Source organism: Passer montanus, unplaced genomic scaffold, assembly GCF_014805655.1.
Source record: "Passer montanus isolate IOZ18808 unplaced genomic scaffold, ASM1480565v1 scaffold17, whole genome shotgun sequence".
NCBI lineage: Eukaryota > Metazoa > Chordata > Aves > Passeriformes > Passeridae > Passer > Passer montanus.
In genome coordinates, this window is record NW_024364270.1 from 5,478,816 (window position 1) to 5,503,035 (window position 24,220).

General features: G+C 37.6%; 1 protein-coding gene across 8 annotated transcripts in view; it reads left to right on the forward strand.

Moving 5' to 3' along the window:
- The window catches only part of NAV3 (neuron navigator 3), a 509,399-nt gene that overhangs the window by 444,495 nt on the left and 40,684 nt on the right, over positions 1–24,220 (forward strand). For 6 of the 8 annotated variants that reach the window (XM_039704096.1, XM_039704092.1, XM_039704093.1 and 3 more), the window contains 7 exons: positions 2,189–2,465; positions 4,544–5,249; positions 6,785–7,273; positions 13,635–13,676; positions 16,011–16,171; positions 18,014–18,202; positions 20,591–20,643. In XM_039704096.1, the coding sequence (XP_039560030.1) occupies positions 2,189–2,465; positions 4,544–5,249; positions 6,785–7,273; positions 13,635–13,676; positions 16,011–16,171; positions 18,014–18,202; positions 20,591–20,643 (1,917 nt within the window). The remainder of the gene's footprint in view (positions 1–2,188; positions 2,466–4,543; positions 5,250–6,784; positions 7,274–13,634; positions 13,677–16,010; positions 16,172–18,013; positions 18,203–20,590; positions 20,644–24,220) is intronic. The other 2 variants (XM_039704094.1, XM_039704097.1) reach the window with 2 other exon arrangements.

The following is a 24,220-nucleotide window of genomic DNA, read 5'->3' on the forward strand; positions in this document are numbered from 1 at the left end:
ATGAAAATTACTTTAATCTCCAACAGGACAGATACCAGACCAATGCTATATTCATGCAAAGGTAGTCACTCAAATGCCAACATTCTTCAGCTCTTACCATTGCCTTTCCCACTCCATCAGGGACTTCCATGATTTTTAACTGGAGATCAGCTTCTTCCCTTTCACATCAAAAATAATGACCAGATAGTTCTGGCTTGCTTGTTCCACTGCATAGTCATCAGGACTGGGAAATCTCAGGCTGACTTTTTAATTCTGTGGGGTTTTTTTCATTTGGATTCTCTCATGTTCTAGCTGCCCTATAATAAGCCTCTATTTTATTTGCAAATTGTTCAGTGATAGAGATGCAATGCATGTTAAAATTTTACTTCATTTCCAGAATTTCTTTATATTATGAAGCTTAGGAAAATACCTTTATCAGGTATGCCTTTACCAGGCACATTAAGCAGAACTTGCTGTATTCCATGCTAGCTGGCAATCTCAGTCAGAAGCTGAGATGAACAGAATACTCATTTTGACAGCTTTTTTTCAAGTCTTAGATATACTGCAACACAGAGATCCCTTTCTCAGTCTTTCTAAGTGATTGGAGCGGTAAGGCCTGGCTATAGACTGAGACATAAATTGCATATTTTGCTGTTATTTTATTATTACAAGAACTATAATGGTGAAGAGAGGCTTTTAGAAAGTATTGTACTACTCTCTTTTTATTTTAAATTAAGCAGTTTGCTTTAAAAATGTATGACTATGTGTTTAGAGCCTTTATTTATGGTAAAATGAAAGCATGTTGTTACACATTACACATGTTGTAACAATAACTTGAATGAAAACTTACTTTTGAATGACCCTGCAATATTTCTGTAGATATTTGTTTGCGCTTTTTTCCCATTAATTCTCACCCATAATCTGTGCTAGCATGGCCAAAGCACATACGTGATTATGGAAATGTGGAGAGCTTTTGCCTTTTGTACACCTCAGCTGACAAATATGTAAACAGGCCCTGATTATTCTGTTGGTCATGTAATTGGTATTAATCCTCCTTATGGCAGCAGTGCCTAGGACACAGCCACAGAGGGGTCTCTGTGGTGAAGGAGCTGTGACAGCACGGGATAATAAATAGCCTGTCCCTCAATGAGATCCATTTTGCAGCCCCTCTTAGGCTGGTGATACCTGAGAGCAGCACCATATTTTTGCTGTTAAAGAGGGGCAGAGACAAGCAGGAGTGGTGAGAGGGTGATGTGCAAATAAGGCTTCAGACTGAGGTCAGGAAGCTGCAGAAAAACACCTGCAGAAGGAAGGGTTACACCAAACAGCCTGTCAGCACAAAGAACACCAGTCTTGTCAAGCACAGAGGGTAGGGTCAGTCTCTGTTTCTGTTTAAGCCACTTTCACAGCTTCTACATTGTCTTGTTGGGCTGCTCCTTCAGCACTCCCTTATCAGCATGCCTCAGGGACAGCAGATGCCACAGGGGGGTTAGGTCCTCACTGGTCCATCCTCCCCATGGGCCTGAGTTTCAGAGGGAGCACGAGCCCGGCTGGTTACATTCACACTACGGATTAGTAGTGCTGGCATAAGCCTCTCTTCTGCTCTGTTACCTGATACAGCTAGAGAGAGTTTCTTGTTGGAAACAATTAATTTCTGTGGAGACAGACCAGTAGAAAAGCCATCAGCTGAAGCACAAATATTTTTGGAGAAGATGCTATCCTTGCACACTGGTTGCACAACATACTCTGTTCTGCTGGAAAAATAATCCAGTCACTGGAAGTCTTGGGTAGGAAAAGGCAAGAAGCCAGACTGAGGTAATTTTAGTAGTATATTCAGAAATTTGCTCATCCAAGCTTTTAGTAAACCTCTCAGTACAGTGATTCACTTCTGAGATTCACATTGAACTGAGGAACAGTAGGGTATCACCACTGATTATTAGAGTGAATTATGTTTCACTTTTTTAATAGTTTATCTATAAAGGAAAGTGATTAAATATTTTGCAAATAAAAGAAAGAGAAATGTCATCCCCAAATGGCTATATTTTGTATGTTTTTAAACTTTTGGAATCAGGATGCTAATGATTTAGAAAAAAAGTTTCTGTGGCCCTTGCTGCAAATAGACCAAATTCTCCTCCCCAACTATGATTTAAGGAATCAGCAAATAACAGAGGTGCTGGGTCTGACCATTTCTCACGTGGATCTCTTGTAGCTGAAGACAGACTCAGAGAAGCGCTCAGTTACAGACAGTGAAACTTGGGGCAGCACTGAAGAGCTGAAGAAACCAGAGGAAGACTTTGACAGCAGCGTAGACAGCAGCGGCAAGTGGAAAGGCCTTCCCTCGGGGCTGTCTGAAGAGTCAGAGAAGGGGGGGCAGAAGACATCTCTGTCTGTATCACAGACTGGATCTTGGAGGAGAGGCATGACTGCACAAGTAGGAGCAACTCAGTCCAGGCACAAAGCAGGAACAAGTGCACTCAAGACCCCAGGTAGGAAACTTCTGCAATTCAGAATGCAGTGGTCTTAAAATAATTGATGGATGTTTTATATGTGTATACATACTATATGCATATTTTTCTCTCTTCCCATAAATGACTGCAAGCTCAGATTGTAATATTATATTAACTTTTTCATTTCTGTAACTGTTAGTTTGCTGCGTGCATAATAATAATTTATTAAGTACACATGGGTGCATCAATAACAAAAACTGTGATTGCATTTTGTTGTGCTATCATCTGTGTATGTCAACGTCTATTAATTCTTAGAAGTATTTTTGGGCTCATGTGTACCTTATCCTTATTCTCTAGAAAAACTTATCTTTGATAATTCAATGTATGCATAGAAATAGCCAAATATTAGGAGATGAGTCAAAAGGATTTAATGTTCAAGGGAGGGGACTCCAAATGATATTTTTAGTTATTTCTGAACTAAAGCTGAATCATCACATTCCACATACTACGGGTGTTCTGCACACCACTGTTAAGTGATAAAAAATTGTAAAAAAAAAAGTCTTTTTACACACTTTCAGTGCTAAATGCCCTCCTGCCTAATTTTGGAAGGCCTCTCAGAACTAGTAGCCACTTCCGCAATCTAGTTTTGAAGCAGTTAATTCTTGATACCATCTAATTCTAATCCATCATTTTACTGAGGAAATGTGTATTCTCAGTAGAACATTTTCTGGAGCTTTTTCATGTCCTGACAAAACAATGCATGCTTCCACTCCTAGTAAAGGTAACTAACAAAGATCTCCTTAGTATAAATCCCCACCCTTTGTGAACCCCTTTTGTTTCTTTGCAATTTGGAACTGCCAAACATTGCTCAGTCTCTCTGGTCTGTGAGATCCCTGAGGAGCACTGCCATGGTGATCATAAGGATACAGAAACTATACCCCTCTACTAGCAATTAAAAATGAAGGTACTAAAAGTTTTGCTGTACACCAAGCTAATCTTTCCAGATCTGTTTTGATCAAGGTGATCAGGCAACCACTGTGCTTAACTACAAATGAGCTCTATGTTTCCTGGGTCGGAGTCTGATCTGTATCATGGCATGTGTAACTGTTGTGTGGCATAAGATGTGTGCTTGAATAAATACATGAGTGGAGTTAGTTCTGCTTTGCAGGTGTTACTCTTTATTACATTTTAGTTTCTTAAGAGAAACTAAATCATCCACCCCCACAGCTTCCATAATTACTTCAAGAATAAATTAAAAACTTTGGTATGTTTCAGGAGTTATTAGTGGAATACAATAGATGCTTAGAGAGAAATTAGAATTGAAATGGCAGTTTTTATCTATTTGTAAAACAGGAAGAGGGTGCTTTCTGGTGTAGCAGAACATCTTACTTTGACCTTCCTGCATGTAAAAATAAAGTTTTAGGAAATATGGAAGAAAAATATAAATATATGGTATATAGTCACAAGCCTACACAGGACTGAAGAAAACCTCTCAAAAAAAAAAAATCAAAAATCTTGAGAAGTCATCAAGGATACGACAAAAACTAATTAACTTGTGTAATTGATATTGTTACAGATCAAGATGATTCATTCCATAACATAATCTTTCCATGATAATTTTGTGTAACTAAAACCAGAACAAACTTATTCATATACTAAAAAGATGTAATCAGTGAAAACCAAAGAACTCTATAAGTACAACTAATTTACACACACATAATTGATGTCGTACTTCAGGAGATGTTTATTACATGTAATGTTTTATTTTCATGTATTACTTGTTTCATATAGAAATACTGTTAACAGAAAAGAAAAAATCAGTCAAAATTCCTTATGATTCATTGAAGATCATTTTCTACAACTACATTTGCCACCTATCTATGAAACTGGAAGTTCTCATGGGAATTTCAGGCTTTTAATACTTTAAGCTTACCTGTAATGTGTGATACCTGCTACAGATAGCTGATGGGAGACTAAAGACCAAACTGGTCTGTTTCCTTAGGGTAATTCTATTTGTGTATTTTTTCATTTTGAAAGTGTAATCATACAGTGTTGAAATTAGATATTTAGACATTGCAAGTGACACAAGTGACCTTTTCACATATACTTCTACTTAGGAAAAACCGATGATGCAAAAGCTTCAGAGAAAGTGAAAACTCCGCTGAAAGGAGCCTCTGTACAGCGATCTCCATCAGATGCAGGGAAGAGCAGCGGTGATGAAGGGAAAAAGCCTCCCTCTGGCATTGGAAGATCAACTGCTACAGGGTCATTTGGATTCAAGAAGTCTGGGTTGGGATCTTCTACCATAATCACCACAAGTGGAGCAACCATCACAAGCGGGTCAGCAACACTAGGAAAAATGCCAAAATCTTCAGCCATCAGTGGGAAGTCCAATGCAGGGAGGAAGACGAGCTTAGATGGTTCCCAAAACCAGGACGACGGCGTCCTGCATGTGAGCTCCAAGACAACTCTGCAGTACCGGAGTCTGCCTCGCCCATCGAAATCCAGTGGCAGCGGGATCCCTGGCCGGGGCGGCCACCGCTCCAGCACCAGCAGCATTGACTCCAACGTGAGCAGCAAGTCTGCAGGTGCTGCTGCCTCCAAACTGCGAGAGCCAAGCAAGATCGGGTCCGGGAGGTCCAGCCCTGTCACCATCAACCAGACAGACAAGGAAAAAGAGAAAGTGGCCGTGTCAGATTCTGAAAGCGTCTCACTGTCCAGCTCCCCTAAATCCAGCCCAACTTCGGCAAGCGCCTCTGGCACACCAGGACTTAGACAGCCAGGATCCAAATATCCAGATATTGCTTCCCCCACGTTTCGAAGGTTAGTGCATTTCTATGATTCCCTGAAGTTGCAATATATAAACCAGGGATTTTCAGTATGTTGAAGCACTGTGCAAAAAGCCTTTTCAGGGTATATTTTGCCACAAACAAATCAAGTACAGGAAAATAAAAGGGCGGTATTTTTTTCATACAACACAGCAATTTCTTTGAGATTTGAAGACCTTCCCAGACGTGAAATGGCTGCTCCCTGAGGTTTAAGTATTTTAGGTACATCCCCATAACCACAGTTTGAAGCTTAGAAGGTGGAGTCACTGATCCTTATAAGTCCCTTCCTACTCAAGATATTCTATGATTCAAAGTTCAGCCACATGTGCAGTTTCTTCTCAGTACTGTGGTAAACCCCCAAAGGGAAGAAGAACCCTATGTTCAAGCACATTCTCTTAATGGAACAGGCATTGCCATATTCTGGATGGAGAACTGAAGAGCTCTTTAAATTATAGATTTGCTTTCCCATTGTTGGCAGCTCCAGATACAAACACTTCATTATCTTAGCAGCTTCATTACATTTTTTGACACAAGCATTGGCAAGGCTAAATTTCAATTGTAAATACTCTATTGTAACATTTCTGGAAGTATAAAGCTGGATGAGCACTCCATGAATTGGGATAGAGCACTTTCACTGCTGGAGAAAAAGCCAATAGTGCCCTCTTGTGCCTACTTACCAAGACAGCATCTTCAGGCAGCTGGGGAGCTGCAGCTTAGTTTTGTGAGCTTGGTAAAATGTAAAATGGATTCTTATGTTATTAGATGTGCTTACTTTACATCATGATAAATTTTGCATTTATTTACCTTTAATTTATGAGCTGTACATTAACTGCAGCTTAAAATATTTCCAGAAATACATTAAAACAACACATGACCTTTTAGTTAAAATTTTAAAGGACTGGCAGTTTATTTTGTCATCATCACTATAGAATTTTCATATCTAGAATTGCTGGAAGACTTTATGTGAAATACAGTTTTATCATTCCTGCCCTTGGAGACAAACTGAGCCCATTTAGCCATGGGGCATTTTATTCTGAGTAGTTACTACATGACTGATGGCCACATGACCATCAGTGCAAAAAAAAACAAGAGGGGAATTTTGCACAAATACTTAGATTTTATTGAAATATGAAGGATTTTGCAAGTGTTTGTTGCAATCATTTAAGCAGATTTGAGAAGTGAGGAGTTTAAAAGCTAATGACTTGGGCATGCTTAATTACTGAATTTGGGTGAAAGTGTAATCTGTTTTTGAACCAAGAAGACAAAAATGTGATTATTTTGTCTGTCTCTGGGAGGGTCTGTGCAAAGAGCACATCTGAATAGGAGTGAATAAGAGCGGTTACTGAAGAAACAAACCATGATTATTGTCATATGGTTAAGTGAATTTAAATTTGCACTGCGATTGATCAACTAGGTAGGCGTGATTTTCATAGCAGTAATTAAAAATGTGTAGTTTGGCTCTTAGGATGTTGCGCCATGAATGTTTAATGCGGCTATCAGTTTCTCTAAAGCTATTTGTTTTACATTTAGGTTGTTTGGTGCCAAGGCAAGTGGTAAAGCTGCCTCTGCACCCAGTACTGAAGGTGTGAAACCCACATCGGCAATGCCCAGCCCTAGTACCACATTGGCACGGCAAGGCAGCCTGGAATCGCCATCCTCGGGCACAGGCAGCATGGGCAGTGCAGGTGGGCAAAGTGGTAGCAGCAGCCCCCTCTTCAGTAAACCTTCGGACTTAAATGCAGATGTTGTAAGCTTAAGTCACTCCCTGGCTTCCAGTCCTGCCTCAGTGCACTCTTTCACATCAGGTGGTCTTGTGTGGGCTGCAAACCTGAGCAGCTCTTCAGCGGGCAGTAAGGACACACCAAGTTACCAGTCCATGACTAGCCTTCACACCAGTTCCGAGTCCATTGACCTCCCTCTTAGCCATCATGGCTCTCTCTCTGGACTGACAACAAGCACTCAGGAGGTTCAGAGCCTGCTCATGAGGACTGGAAGCGTCAGATCTACTCTTTCGGAAAGGTGAGCTCGCCTATAGATATAGTGACCACAAAATAAGTGAGAGGCAAAAGGACAGGAGCCAAAAAAATAAACACTCCACCTGTTTTGCTAAAGGGACACTGTTTAATTAGCAGCTTAGTCCTTTATTTTATAGAAGGAAGGAAGAAAAGAGAGCTGAAAGGCATTGTAATGTGGAATCAACTGCCTTTTAAGGTTTCACAAGCACTTTTTCTATCTTGAGAATTTTTTTGGGTTCCCCTTTTCTGGAGACAGTGAGAGAAAAGGGGGGAAATTGTCTAACTAAAGGCAAGTGTAAACAGCCAAGAGGCACATAATGCTTCCTGCAGCAGGATCCACCTGCTGTCCCAGCATTTGGCAGTTCCAGAGCAAGCAAACCTCCAGCTGTGGGACTCCCACTTTTATCTTCCCATTAGCTGAAAGCACAGACAGAGCTGGTGTGTTCTGGTCTTCAGCTGACCAATCTTTCCTTAAAATACTCAGTCTTGACAAGTTTCTTCTTACATGGTAGTCATTACACAGATCCTTACTGAAGTGCAGCTTCACTGGCAGGGAGACAGTTTACAAGCTGAGCTCCTTGCTGTATGGTCAGTCCTGGCAAGTGCCCAGAACAGACAAAGAAATGCAAGAAAATGGATTTTTGTTTGCTCTATTAAAGAAGTTTTTGATATTCAGATGTTTTATCATTTAATTTATATTATAAAAGGTGCGACCAACCAGCCTGGCACCATTGAACCAAGATTTTTTCTTCTTTTTCTTTTTTTTTTCTTTTTTTTTCTTTTTTTTTTTTTTTAAGCAGTGAGTGAATTTTAGCAGGAGAGAAAAAAATAATCTTTGCTAGGAGCTAAGTAACTTCCACTTCCCATGAAAATTTTCAGGACTTGACAATGAAACCTACCTCACACGGGGACTGTAAAATCAATATTAAATATTTCATTAGCCTTTGATTAAAAAAATAACATTTTACTGAATCGGTCAAAAATATTTTAAACTTAATTAGTTTTTTAACATTACAAATATTTTAAGGAGAAAAGACCTTTAACATACGACATCAAGTTTATTCGGCCTTTATATAAACACAGAGATTATTCAATACCCATCCTTTGCATAGAAGGAATTCACTTTCAGTAAGCCAGCATTTAAAAAAATGTCATAATCAAAACCTTGAGAAATCTAGATGGAAACTTTTCATAGGTTTCATTTTCTTATGTTACATTCATAAGTATTACTATATCAGCTAAAAATCACACCTCTTACTAATATAATTACAAATTATATTATGATTATATACTAATATTTTAATAATTATAAAACATATGTACATACTGATATAATGTACACTAACAATACGTAGTATTGTTAACAATACAGTAGTTATAAATACACTGACACCTGAGCAATTTGTAGTTTGCACTGTACCTTTAATTTTTAAATAGGAATTTGAATTTGTGTACTGTGAACTGAATGTGACAATATTTCTTAAAAGGTCAATTATTAATAATAAGCTTACAAAATCCTTCACTGCCACATATATGGATGGTGAGGTCAATAGAATGATGTGAACAAGTATGAATTCATGCCAAAAATTATATTGATATGCAGGATTTTAAAGATCACATTTCAAAAATTAATGGCTTGGCAGAAGTTTCTGAGCAACCCCCACTGCTAATACTTTACGTATTTTTTCAGTGACTTAATTTCAGTGGTTCCAAATACTTTGCTGTTGGCTATATTTTTAAGTTTCAGATTAGTCCATATGGGGATATTATGATTGAGTCCAGAGAGAGCCATTGTTCATGTTGATCTGGCCTCAAAACAGATATATGTACCTGGAGTAAATGGTGTAATTTCTTGAATTATAACCCCAACAGGGTTTTTGCAGTTGGATTTTTCTGAAAGGTCTGATACAAGTGCTGAGTTTCTAAACTCTTTTATACATTAAAACTTGTAGCAAAGTATTTTTTCACAACAAAAGCATTGATTTGCAATGTTGGAGACAGATATGTTTGGCAGCACATTATGTCCTTTTTTCTTTGTAATCTCATATTTGAAATGCCTTTGATTATACTAATTATAGCATGGAATAGCATAAAAAATTATCTGCAAGGAGTTTTTTTTGTTTTTCTTCACTCACCCTAGAGCTTGCAAAAGGCTGAATCAGCAGTCCTTATAATCAGGTGTACTAATATAATGTAGGGACAAAATCAGAAAGACCAAAGTGCACAATCAGGTACAACTAGCAAGCAACATAAAGTCTATGCAGAGAAAATGCAGGAAAAACTGAAAGAGAGGAGAAAGGTAATGATAGATGATATAAAAAAAAATATAGATTTGTTTCATCAAAGCATTAGCTGTAATTTGGTGGATAAGTATCAGTAATGGGAAGAATACTAAGAGAAAATTAAAAGGTTAAAGATGTCTTTGGTTTACAGGTCCTGATGAACTTTTCATTTCCCTGCTTCAGACAGAGCCTGAAAACCCTGCATCCATTAGAATTGGAGAAAAGTTTTCAAAGGCTCTCTGCTGAGGAAAGAGTGAGGAGGAGAGCTGGAATGGAGAGCAAGGGGATTATGGGAAGGCCAGTTTTCCTGCACAAATACAGAAGACATTAAACAAAATAGGTTAAGTAACAGAAAACATGAGATTAGTCATTAACAGCCTTTTAAATAATAAAGACTAATTTAATTCATTTCCAGGAAAACATGCTCTCTGAATAGCAGAAAAATAGTAAATGCAGTAATAATCCTGAATTTACTAAAGCTTTAAGTGCTATTCCTACTAACACTCTTAAGCAAATGGGGAAAATAAAAGTGCTAGTTGGTAAAGAGTTACTGAAGATGAGTGACCAAAGGCTTATTAGTCTGAAGAGACATAACAGGGCAGGATATATTTGCGTAAGTACAAAATGGAAAATAGGGAGTCTATCTTGCAGAACATGTGTACAGTTGTAGTGCCATGCTGGGACAAAGTATTTTGAAAATGAAAATATTGCATATAAGTTTTAGAAAGTAGATATCCCATTATACTTAAGACTTTGGGAAAGTTTCAAGTTTAGGAAAAAGCAGCTGGAAAGAACACAGAAAATTAGAACAAAATTTCAGGGTACCTCCGTGTTTTCTCTGAAGGAAAGTAGCCCTTGACTGCCTCCAAAAAAAGAGTCACCTTTCATGGAGACAGCAAATCTGCAAGGTCTCTGCTATATTTTCCCCCCATTCCTCCAGGGATGCTCAGACATTGCCCACTTTTCAGGCTGCCCACGGAGTGATGGTATAGCATCAACACAGAGCTGCCTGACAACTCCTGGAGTGCAGTGTCAAAGTTCACTCTAGCCAAATTCTGCATCATTTAATGAGATTCTGTTGCATTGTAACAAGCAGAAAATAGACTCAGTAAAAGCAAGCAATTTTTTTTTTCAGAAGGAAGGCAGATTTTGCATCTTTCTTAGGCCTTTTGCTGGTTTTGCACTAGCAATATTTAGAAAAACCTAATTCTACTACTGTCACAGAAGTGTAGCTCTCTGTATGATAGGATTCTTCTATTTTACCTTACAGCAATTTAGAGGGATTAAAATAATCATGCAGGTTCTTACGCTCTAAAATAAAAACATCTTCTGGGGTTGATTGAAAATATTACTGCTTTAGTTGTAAAATTTTGCAGGTGGACACATCACCAGTAGTTCTTTCAAACCCTTAATTGCTGTTGAGCATTGCAAATTTGTAACTTTCTTCTGCTAAATCTGAAGGACAAAGCAATGAAGGCATAAAAATGCAGAAATATAGAAATAATAGCAGTAATATCTGCATTTTAAGATTAGCAGAGTAGAAGTGGTTTTTAGTTACATGACTGGCTTTCTCTAGTTTGCTTTAAAAGAATGTTTAGTTTTGAGTGCTATGAAAGTGCATTGAAATCCACTTAAGCCCTTCAAGACTTTCAAATTTTTAAAAAATTGATCATGATTGATAGTTGTGGTTTTAAGGTGTGAAATAATGCATCATGTATTTAATTCTTTTATATGCCTAGCCTTGTACATACTAATTTGTAAGACCTATATCAGCTTGGCCCAGCCTGTCATGGAGCTCTGTAGCTGTTTCTTAGTTTCCAAGAATTTGTTTCATTCTCTAGCAGCTCTGAAGGAGTTAGATGTAGCTCAAGGATATGCTATTATGGCCCTTTCCCAAGATAACCTCATCATCAAGGGCAGGTAGGAAAATGATCAATGTAAGGCTTCCTGTAATTTCCATTATAGAAGTTGCAGCCAGTTTCAGCAGTGTAAAATAAACAAAAGAGAATGAAATACAGCGGACTTGATAACTTCAGCCTACATCTTCATTTCTCTTTTTGCAAGATTGCCTTTTCCAGTTTACATGGCAAAGGAAAATATCAGTAATATTATTATATTCTCATCCTCACTTTATACTGCTCTTTGTCCATTGCTTCTTTCAGGAAAGCACTGTCTTTGTTATCATTATCAACTTTAGAGATGTGAGGTATATTAAGTTCTATTTACCAAAAGTCCAGTTTCTGTGGAAGCAATGAACCGAGCTTTTGGTGCACGAATAATTCCAGATATTAAAAAGACAAGGGCAGTTATTGGTCTGAAGTAATAGTTACGTGAAACTATGCTTAATTATTTCATGTCATTATCTAAAATCTAGGAGCATCTTTGTAAGGCACAATGAGCATTTGCTACACTCACTTTAATGTAGTTGCATTAACTGCATGTTTATGTTGAGGAACATTCATCCCTATTTCATTTGATCATCTGAATTTAAAGATTTTTGGAAAATCCTATGGTCACTCTTAACGTACTTTCATGCCTGCCATACCTTTTGGCTTGTGGGTTGGTTTAAAAGAGAACTGACTCCCTTATTTTTAGATAATGTGCTATAGATTACTTTTAAATACATATATCTCCAAGTTAAAGTAATATTGGAAAATACACTGTTCATTTGGACTTTTAAGTGTTTGCATAAGAAACTGGTGTTATGATCATGTTTATTCATCTTGAAATTTAGAGGTGCATAAGGATAAATAAAGGAACATCAAGGCCCCATTTTCTCTGTGGAAAAAAAAAAAAAAGTGAATCATTCATTCAAGTTTATGTTTTCTTTTTGCCAGCCATTCTAGGTCCTGTTAGTTATGTTGGGAGCAAAATGCTGAAAATACAGTATGTCTATCTGATATGAGACTACTCTCACATGGACCATGATAGCTGGGCCTGTACTGAAATACTGTTGATTTTGTCCTTCCATTTGCTTTCTCCAAATGCAGAACAGGGCCCTTTGTTTAACTAGTAAAATTGTCTGTAAAATTTCCTGGTGGTAGGAGTAGATTGCTTCCATTTGTCCAGCCCCTGATAGTAATGCATTGTCTATGCCAACAGTGTTTTCACTGCCTTTATCTACTAGCATCAAGGATACATGACAGTAGGACTCCTGTCACCCACAGCACAATAGGAAACACCTTTAATAAGGGTATTTCTTGGGTGGCAAGTGTCCTAAGTTACTGCTGCTCTCAGAGGTGTGATCATGATATGTAATACAGAAGCTTTGAAAAGCCATTTTACCATTTAATCCATATGGTGACACTAAGCTATGTTCTAAAGGGAGAGAACTTTGCAATGCTTGATAATAACTGGTTCAAACCACACTGACCAGAGACCTGCTTACCAAGACTTTATGATGAAATGCTGAAATAACACTTGGAAGGAGGGCTAGACACTTGGGTTCTCTTCTAGTGATGGGGTTTAACTGAGAAAAACTCCATCCATGTATTTTGGGTAATCAGCCACTCTGACACTGTGTGCAGCAAAATGGAACAACCTTGCTCTGGTGCCACTTTTCATTGTGCCCACTGTTGCCTTACTGTGTGAGCCCCTCAACAACACAAAGCAAAGTGTCTGAATTTTTAGGACATATTTCTACATGCAGAGCTGTCATTTGGCTTCTGGCAAGGCCATGCTGTCTCTTAGCAGGTGCCACAACCTTCATTTCTTTTGGAAATCTATTGCTTTATCATAAGCAACTGTGAAAAATGAAGATTCATACTGTGACCATATGATTCTCACACAGATTGCAGAGCAAAGCTGTAGAAAGGTTAGAAATGGTAAAGAAGCACTTCTTTCTGAATTGGACAGTCTCCAAATTACTATTGACCCAGCCCAGAGCAGTCTAGATGAAAAATGAATGTGCAGTAGTCCATGTCCTATTGTTCCTTCCAATGAGTAAAGGATTTATCATGAAAGTTATATTAAAAGGCATTAAATGACCTTCTGTTATTCACACAAACCTAGAGCTTTAAATTTTGTAATTCTGAACAGTCCTGTTTACTGTATGTCCTTTGGGGTTTTTTTTTGTTTTAACAGCATGCAGCTTGACAGAAATACACTACCCAAAAAGGGATTAAGGTATATATATTTTTTTTGAGCATGACTGCTGCTTTTCTATTTTCTTGTAACCTTTTCTATGCTGCCCTTATTTTTCTTTCGCCTTTTGTTGATCCTGTTTACAACAGAGTTCTTGAAATTTCAATTCAAACCAGAAAGTGTAAATTTTAACAATGGACTTTTTCTTTCTATGTCTGCCTAAGGAATAAATCTTCTTTCAAGATATACCATGGAAAGTATTAGGAATCATTTCCTTATGGAATGAATCTTAAAAGGCATTGAATTCTGGAGAGCTAAGAGAGACAGAATAATATATTTATGCAATTCAATAGGACTAATTATTGAAAACATTATTGAGAGAAACAAGCTTTTGGAGGTGGATCTGACTTTGGACTCATGCAAACACTCATGCAACTTGAACTGGAGAGCTATTGAAGGGTAGGGCTAGAAAATACTAATTTTACTATCCAAAGTTTGTAAGTATAAAATACGCGCTGCTCCATACAGTTTTCTTTGTCCTTATCCAGCAATTCAGAGTCCAACTTTGATAATAACTCTTCACTGAATTCTGTCTTCATCACAGAAAACAGAATTTATTCACCCTCTTCTCTCCTCCAAGGTGAAAAGAGTAAATCATTGTCTAACTTGGCTAGTCTCACGAAGCATGGAAGCCCATCTCCCCAATCCAGGAAGAAGATTTGGCAAGCAAGGATATACGTGCATGAACACAGACACTGCAGCTTTCCAATAACTGAGATTGCACCATTAAATCTCATGAGCTAGGAATAAATATTCATGAAATTTTAAGATAGTGCTAAATAAAGTCACTATAATGCACTTTCTAACCTTCTGCAGTAGCTCTTCCTTAATAAGAATTTAGTCAATTTTTTTATAATCGCACAACAATCAGTATGGATTTAGAGAGAATGGAAAAGGTGGAAGACATTAAAAGCATAATAGGGACCCTGTGAGGATACTATGGGATGATCAAAGTTTGTGGCTGTACAGCTGTAATGGTGGCTGAAAGCTGAAAGTGAATTGGAGTGGGAATAGTGCTTATAGGCATATAAGAATGATCAGTTAGCCCAGGAAAAGATTCAGTTTGATTTAATGTGCACAGATCCCAGTCCAAAACTCAGATACTGAATTCTCATTTTACTGTCTTTCCAATCCGATAACCACTCAGTAACTCTGTGCTTTACCACAATTATAGGCAAAGATCATAGCTCTGTTTTTGAAAGGAGAAAGGAAGTAAATATTTAATAAGGACAAGATGGTTTACTGCTGTAAAATATTGTACAAAACCCCAAGCACAACACAAGAACTTACATGTTCATTTAATCTTCTCTCTAAGCAGAAACACTTGTCCCTCACAAGTCTGAAGCCAGAATATCAAAAGCCCTTTCTGCTCTGCTGTTTTGGGGAATACTGACGGCTCATGACAGTAGCAAAGAAGGTGTTCATTTCATAACAGGATATTGTCTGAATGAAGCATTTCATTCAGATTTTCAGACACTGCTGAAAACAAATCTCTTGATTAAGACCCACACTGTCTGCACATTTTAATGTTTAATTACTGCCAGAATTGCCTTTCTTCCAGCTCAGCCAAGGCTGGACCAGTGAGTTACCAATTCTTCCTCTTGGCCCACATGTTACATTGCGCTTGTTTTATTGGTTTACCATAGGAAGCAGTTGATTAATTATTTGATTGCCAAACTTCTTCCTTCCAGAGAACTTGTTTCTGCTAATTGTTTTTTTTTCCTGTCCCTTTCCCTCCCCTCAGTTTGAGGCAGGACACAGTCAGGTAGCATTCAGAGTGGCAGACCTAGTGCGTATGACCGAGTAGCTGTCATTACCAATGCAAACTCCTTTTTCAGAATTGTTGATCTGTTTCACTCTTGTCATCTAATCAATTGCCCACATGTTGTGTGACAGATGTCATTTTGTAAGTGGCTACTAATGTTCCTTGGCTTCTATTCTGCCCATTCCCTATCTTAACCATACAGCTTCCAAGCTTTTGCATCAGCCTGTACACTTCCCATAGCTTTGAAGTCCTTTTCTGTCAGCTCAGTTGTCTGTCTGATATGGTTTATCATCCTGTCTCTTCAAAAGAAGGGAATGCTGTTTTGGGGAGGGGGATGAAGAGTAAGGGGAGTTCAAGTCCTGTATGTTTTTGGTGTAACCTAGTGTTAAATTGTACCTAGTTAAAATCTCTGGTGATAATCACTTGACTGGACTTGATGTTTTCCTAGGGATTTGTTCTACCTTACTGGTGAAGGGTATTTATGTGACACCTGTTTCTTTATAAGACATCACCTTGTCGTTGTCTTGAGCATACCAGCTGTGGTTTTTCAGATATACACCATCATCCCGGCAGACAAGTCAGGAGGAAGGCAAGGAATGGCTGCGCTCCCATTCAACTGGAGGCCTGCAAGACACTGGCAGTCAGTCCCCGCTTGTTTCTCCTTCAGCTATGTCTTCATCTGCAACTGGAAAATATCACTTTTCCAACCTGGGTAAATGCTGTTTCCCTTCACTGTTTCTCCCCCTCTGTAACAGAACCATAAAATTCAGCTGTACATATTTCTCAGTCTGCCAGACTAGGTAGTTTATTTTTAACATCGTCATCGCCGTATTGTTGTACCTCACTAATGAGGGGAAACTCATAGTGTGGTTAATGAAGTGGGTTGAAGTGCCATCTATTTTGCACAGAGGAAGAAAAGAAGCAGAGACTCTTTATGACTTGACCAAAGAGATAAATTTTGAGGGAGGGCTGGAAATTAGCTTCTAGTTCAAAGCTATTCATCTTTTAGGTTTCACAGTCAGTCAGATTCTTTCCAGTGATTTTAGTGAATGTCAGAAACTAAACATTGCATTTTTCCTACATAGAGGTCTGCTTTGAGGTAGACCTTTTCAATATGTTTCAGTAGCTGGATATCGCTATAACTGTGCTGGGCCAAATCCAAACCTATCCTTGAATGCAATATTGTATTTTGGGATGTGAGTGACATTGCAGTTTTATTTGATTATGAACCAAGGTATATCTTTGGTTATTATGAATATTGATTCAAATTAATCCAACACAAGTTTATTTTTTATAGTATTACTTATTTTATTCATTCTGAATAAAACCCACTTATCTCCACTGTACTTGACAAATACTTAGGTTCACAATGAGGTTTTTATGATTTAGGCCCCTAGTAAGGAATTACTAACATCCTTTGAAGAATTAAGACTTCTATCTCTCTGTCACAGCTTATGGCATCTGTAGGTTACAATCATTCAAAAGAAATTTGATCAGACATACACCTGTTAGTCTTTAGTACACGCAGGAAAAGAAGTTGAGCTAAGCTACTTTTAAAAATGAAATTGGATCCTTGCTAAACAAGGCACTGCTTTGAATTTTCCTCCTGTAGTTTTAGACACAGATTTTTCTGTGTCACAGTTCTAACCAGTGTTTTTTTCACTATATTATTTTCTGTTTAAAATTATCTCATTTTCTTTTTGTTCATAGTTCTTGTGAACTCACAATAGAGAGAAATAAGATCAGGGGGTTTAAAATTTATTTTTTCATTGTCCTTTGCTTTATTTCAGTTTTCACAGCCCTGTGGAATAATTTGCTCTCATAACCCAGCTGTCCTGGTAGTTTATAACTTATGACACATCTTGGATGATCTAAAATAAAAGTCCAAATACTGAGGCTGAATTTGGCTAGACAGTTAGCTTTTTCTTCTAGGCATTGAGATTGTGTGGTCCAGGATGCCATAGCCAGGCATTCCTTCCTACTGGCCAAAGAGCTTTCTGAAAGCTTAAAGTAGGTTCATCAACGCTGTTCCTGATTTCAACCATGTCTGACTTCACCTGTTTATTAGGATGAGATTCAACTGAGGCCTTTGCACAAATATTTAACCTAGTAGGTGCCCCTGAAAATCAAAGGATAAATGTCTTGCATATGCAAATTAACTTTGTCCGTAATAGCAGTCACTAATACAGGTATATAAATATAAAATACAGATACTGATTTATTGGAAGAGCTGCCTATAAAAATACTTATGACTTCTTTTTCCTTTTTAACTTTTGAATCTCCCCCATTGATTTTCTATGGATTGCCAAAGGGTGTTCAGACACCAGTGTTAGTGTTACCATGTGTTTTATAGGATCAATGTCATCCAGCTCCAGCTCCTTTGAGGCCATCTGCTCCACCTTTTAGTTGAAACTTTAAATGTAAGAATGAAAGCCTTCCATTATCTCAACAGCATGAAGTCCACCTAATCATGCTAGTCCTACGTTGCAATTTTGTGCAGAAGCAAAATTCACTTAATGGAAACGTGCTTCATTAATAAAGCTTTTTATTCCAGTGAGTCCAACCAACCTATCACAGTTTAACCTTCCTGGACCCAGCATGATGCGCTCAAACAGCATCCCTGCACAAGACACTTCCTTTGATCTCTACGATGACTCCCAGCTGTGTGGCAGTGCTACTTCCTTAGAAGAGAGACCACGAGCAATCAGTCATTCCGGTTCATTCAGGGACAGCATGGAAGAAGGTAAGGCTGAGTAACTACTTAGATTGGCAAACGTGTCCCAAAATAGATGTCCAAAGCATAGTAAAATTTTAAAATATTTCTTCTGCACCACAGAAACTTAAATGATTTTGAGAAGTTTTTATTGATCCTGTTGAGTTGGACTCACAAGCCTTTCTTATCCTGAAACATGGAAGGTATTACTTTCACCCAGTAATAAGCAATGCTGTATGTACCTCATACATGTACAAATCCTCTATGAGAAATTTTGGAGGAAAGGAAGCCATTCTTGGAAAATTATTCTTTTTTCCTCTAAATCTGAAATGTCTGAACATACCTTGACTACTGTGTTTCTCTGCTTTCTTAGTCCTATTTCTGTGCTTCCTTTTTTTCCCCCTAAACACCAGTGCTGCTTAACATCTCCCTTTTTTTGAAGTCATTTAAACTTCCCACTTTTCTACAGCCTCCTGCAGCAAACACCATGTGAATTTCTTTATTGAAATTCTGTAATTTAAACTGACCTCACTACTTTATGCAGATTATTACTGTCTGCTTTCTTTAATGCTGTCTGCAACATATGGATCTTGGTGAATATTTTTTTTGTTTGGTTTTGGGTTTTGCTCTTTTTTCATCCACAGAGAACCTGATTAAATCCACTGTAACATTTTCTTCTGACTAACATTTCTGATAAATCTGATTATTTGCAAAATTCCCATGAGTGTAAAGTCCTTAAATGCTTTAATTAAACAAAAAAGACAACTGAAATTTTATGCAATTCATTCTGTAACACTCATCTTGTTTACTGCTAAATGATGACAATGTAAATCAAATTAAAAAGGTCTTGCCTTAGCCCCAAAGGTCATAGTCACGAGATAAAAGGGAGAAAAAAGTCCTAGATAAAACAACAGACAAATAATGCTTCTACTTTTTTGATTCATTTTACTGTATTTTAGATGATATATCAGGCAGACATCTGGGTATGTAATACTAGCAGCAGGGTGCAGGACAACTCAAGCTGTGAGTTGTCAGCACAGAGAGGATGGCTGACTGCACAAAAGAGTATCACATAATTCAAGGACAGAGCTGACTACAGACCCTTTGCTGAGGAACAGAATTATCAAAGGAAACACTGGAAGAATAATAGAGAAAACAAAGCAATTAATGCATAGAAAAAGAGGTGTTAAATGTAGAATTTCAGTAATGGGCCACCAGTGGGTTTGATGAAAGCTGTTTCATTGGTTCTGTTTCATATCCAGCTGGAGTGGATAACTATGATCAAACTGAGTAAATTAAAGTCAATGCAGCAGCAATAAACAGTTTTCAGCAGTTTACAATCATTAGAGATTAACATGAAATGATGCTGTTAGAAGGTCAAATGTATTTTAAGATAGGAGCTCTGAGGAAGGTTAACATGAAACAAGTGAGGTAATGCATAGAGCCACAGTGCATGAGTGCAGAATGGCAGTTTAGCTCAGACATTTAAACCAGAGACTGAAAATCAAACATACTTTGGAAGCTACTCCATTTCAATGGTCAGTGTACCACATTTCTATAAATACAAAACTAGATTTGAAGTCCATTTGGCTAATCCAAGTATTCTTTTAATGTCTGTTTTTTTGCAGACAGGTAGCTATTAAAGCAAAGTACTTTTTTTCTTTTAATCAAACCCCAGCAAATGATAAATATTTTTAAAAAAATCTTGTAAAACAAAAATAAAAAGATGTAATGAAATAGATTATCTTCCTTGAAGTTATCTGTGGGTATATCCTTCCTCAGGAGAGTCATCAGAAGCAAAAAAAGGGCTTTTTTTTTTTAGTTTTAGTCTTCATTTGCCATTTCCACGTAGTCCAGGAACCCCATTTCTTAAAGTGCAGCCCTGCAACATTCACTCAATTCTTTTGAGGCTGACTCCACTGAGGATTAAGGGAAATATTTCACTCCCCCTCACAGTTAACCCTTCCCGTGGACTACAACTACACAGGTCAGCCTTTCTGAAGAAAGCTTGGGAGCTCACCCCACAGAATGAATTGTTTTCCAAAGTGTAGTCTCTTACTAAAATCTTTTGGTGAACTTAGGAGAGGTGTATAAACAGCTCGATTTCTGGTTTCTCTGAAGAGTGTATTTATCAAGTGATTTCTTGTCAAAGCAACAAAATTGATGCTTGGTTTGCTGATAATAATATAAAACGTCATTGGCTCATTCACCTGCCCCATATATAGGAAAATGTTTTTCTGTGTAGGCCAGTCTTTCTAAATGCAGGGAGATCTATCAATAGCTATTCTATACTGATAGCTCATAATTGCTCTTTGTAGAAAATTGGTTCTCATTTTAAAAATTTGTTCACTTATTGAGCTACATGGGGGAAGTTTTATGCTTTCAGCAATATTTCATGTTATTTTCCTTTTCTTAAAGTACATGGGTCCTCATTATCACTTGTCTCCAGCACATCCTCCCTCTACTCTACGGTGAGTATTGATATTTTAGAAAAAAGTTCTGCCTGCCTCTGTTCTTTTTCATTGTTTGTGAAAATTTCAATACTTTGAGATCTAGGAGAATTAGAATTTTGCTACAATAAAGTAGGAATGTTTGTTTTCAGCTTTGTACTACTACATACTATTTTAGAAAACGTTATGTTCACCTTTTTATGTGAATTGCGAATTAATGTTTAAAATCACCCAGTATACATTTTGAAAGCTAAAAAAAGGTGAAAGTCTAAGAGTGTCTCTCTTATGGGGGCCTTTATGCTATTGTAGTTGATCATTTTGAGTCATTTTGCTTACCTTCAGCTAGTGCATAACTTAGAAAATTGTTTCTACCCTGGCCTTGTTTGAGGTAAACTTCTTGAAAACTACATGATTGCTGTAGTGTAAAGGAGATGTAATTTGGAGTTTAATTGTCTACTGATTTTTCTTGCAAGTGGCAGCATGTAGATGTTATTTACAAAGAGAAGAGAATAACTTTCTAAAACTTTAATCTTTATTAGTTAAGTTAATTAGATTGAGTAATATCTGTTTCTATCTCCAGAAGTTATTCTGGGATTGATTTTTTTTTCCTGTATTTTATTGTTTGGTTTGTTTGGTTTGTTTGTTGTTTTTTTTAATCTTATGGGGGATTTTTTATATATTTTGCATCATTTATAGCTTTGGTTGTTCTACTAATAAGAAATCATCCATAGGGAGCAGTTGAACATGTTTGGACATTCCCTTGCTGATACACAGCAGTTGCTTTGTAACCTCCTCATGAAGTACACCTACATGCTCCCTTTTCACAGGAGAGCAGCCCACTCACCTGCTTTCACCCCATGCACTCATGAGTAGTGTGTGTCCTCTCCATATGTCCAGCTGTTGAATAGTGTCAGCTGACATTCCAGAGGTGGACTCCTCTACCCAGAGCCAGCAGCAGCTCTTGCCTAGGAGTGCCAAGCTCCTGCAGTTCAATGCATTTGTAGCACTGGTAGCTCTGTCTCAGTGCTAAACTCAAGTTGGTTTAAGTTTAACTCAAGTTTAGCAACTCATGTTGCATCTGTGCACAATGGTGCCTCTCCTAGCTCTGTTTAATCACAAAAAGGTTCTTTCAAGGGAATATCTAAAACATCAAGGACACTTGCCTTAGGTTTTTACAGGCTTAAAACTGCAAGTTGCATTCCAGTCCAGACCAGTCCTGAATTATTTGGAAGCAGGAGAGGGGAGGTGTAGAATGTATATGCAGGCTGGGCACATGTGAGGCATGACTTACATTCAGAGTTAAGCTTCTCACTTATGTTTTGGTGGTTGAAAAAATCTTTAGAACTATTTCCTTGTCTATGAGACACTACAATCAGTTTGCATGGGAAGGTGTGTCAAAAATTATAATTCAAGCTTTGATGTCAAATTATAGAAGAATGTTATGAAACTGATAGATGAAAAAAATCAAGCTACAAAGTGATACAGGATGCTTTCAGCACCCAGTAAGTAACTCTGAAATATCTGTGTTCTGATACTGTGTAATGTGGCAAGAATTTACTAATACTTACTATTTATATAACCTTTTATATTTCAACAGAGTATCTTGGAAATATTAACTAAATCCCATGATATTAAAGAGTGGTATTTTCCCTGAAAAATAAACTTTAAGCTGTTTACCCAGGTTCATACTATAAATATCTTCTGACTGTGAATTCACGTTGCAGCTGAGCCCAGTCCTTAAGCAATGGAATATGTAGGCAAGATAATGGAAACTGCAGAAAAAACTGAAAAGGTCCAGAAATAAATTGATATAAAATAATTACTAGGACTGACTTTTAGCGATGATTTTTGACTTAAATTTCTTCTGCTTGAGCCCTCTTTGAAAATGGTTTAAACTTCTCAGCAGTTAATCAAAAGGTGATGCACAAGTGGAGTAGGAACCTGGAAAGTTTAACAGTCACTATCACATCAGTTGAGTGGAGAGCAATGGGATAGCTTCACAGGGTTATCTCAATTAAATGTATTTATTAGATTTCTCAAGCGCTGTCTGAAGCTTTAGTGCTAGTGTTTTCTGTGACCTAATCACTCTAGAAATTCAATCAAAGTACTAAATGAAGATCAAGACCTTCATGTATAATTACCAGAGGATATTTGAAAATCTTCAAATCAGTCTCTGAAGATTGTTTCTTTGAGAATTAGGATATGAGACTCAGAAGAGACATTTCATTATTTTCTGCCATTGAATAAGTCCAGTGACGCAGAAGTTCTGCTTTCACTACTCTTTTCTGTATATATTGGCTTTCTTCTTGGCTTGCATTTGGGTTTTCAGGACTTGACTTGCAGAGACTGGAAATCTAGCTTGTAGAGATATGCATGTACAGAGACAACAATTTTGTTTCACAGAAGAATATACCATGTGAGCAGATGTAGTAAATTGATTCAGTTTTGGCAGTTTCAATTCATTTAGACCTGTGAGTAATTGAAAAAATTATGATAGGTTGTCTCCTGTTTCAGTCTCCTCCTGCTCAGTAGGTGAAACACTTAAATTTTCCCATATTTAGTTAACTGCCAATTTCCCACACTGGCTCTCAGCATTAGCTACACTTTGACTCCCTAGGCTACACTGATTGTGCTAGGCCATGCTCGAAGGAGTTCTATGTCATTTGTACCTTAATATTCTAAGAGTTAAAAAAAAGAAAAATAATCCTTGCCATGATGGGATACATGCATATAATGCAGAAGTAGAGTGAGAAAAAGAATTTTTTCCTTTTAGAGCCTATTGGAGCAATGGCTGACTCCTGGGTTACCATGGTGTGAGCAAGTAAAAACTACCAAGATGCATTTGGTTGTCAGATTCTAATTTTTTTTAAGCTGGTAGGATGTCCAAAATCCTGGGCTTTCTCATTCATTTACTTCCTTCACTGCCCACAAAATCTGACTTGTGAGAGCCACCTCTCTGAACCTGGGGAGAGGCAACACTTCCTTGTGCATTGGGGAGTTGTGTGGTAAGGACATGTAGCAGTGCCTTCATCAGCATGTTTGGTGCTCCAAGGACAAGGACCATGTCCCCACATGGCAGTTCTAGGAAAAAGTCACCAATCCTAATTTTTTGATTTTGTTGTCACTGAAGAAATCATAAAAGGACATTACCACCTCAATCCCTTTGTGACCCTCCATGCACTACATATTTGATGTAACAATAATGGGAATAGAATATTTTTTTGCTGTAGGGAGATCTCTTTTTTTGTAAACATTGATCAGAAAGTTAGTGTGTCACATCTATGATGGGAAAAAAAATCTTTATGCTAAATCATTCTCACGTAGTGATGTGTCAGGTATTAGACTAGTTTCAGCCAAAAGCATTTCTACGTGTTGCCAAGGCAAACATCATAGCATCACAGTCTATTAGTCACTGCTAACAGATAAGCATATATGGAAAGAGGAATTCTCCAGAAGTCTTCTCCCTTTACGCAAAGTAAAGCAAAAAAATAATTTTTATTACAAATCATTAAAATCCTAACAGCCCAAAATTAGTGCCTAAAAGAGGCTCAAAGTCAGCTATACTAATCTTTGATAACACAGAATAAAGTAGTCTGAT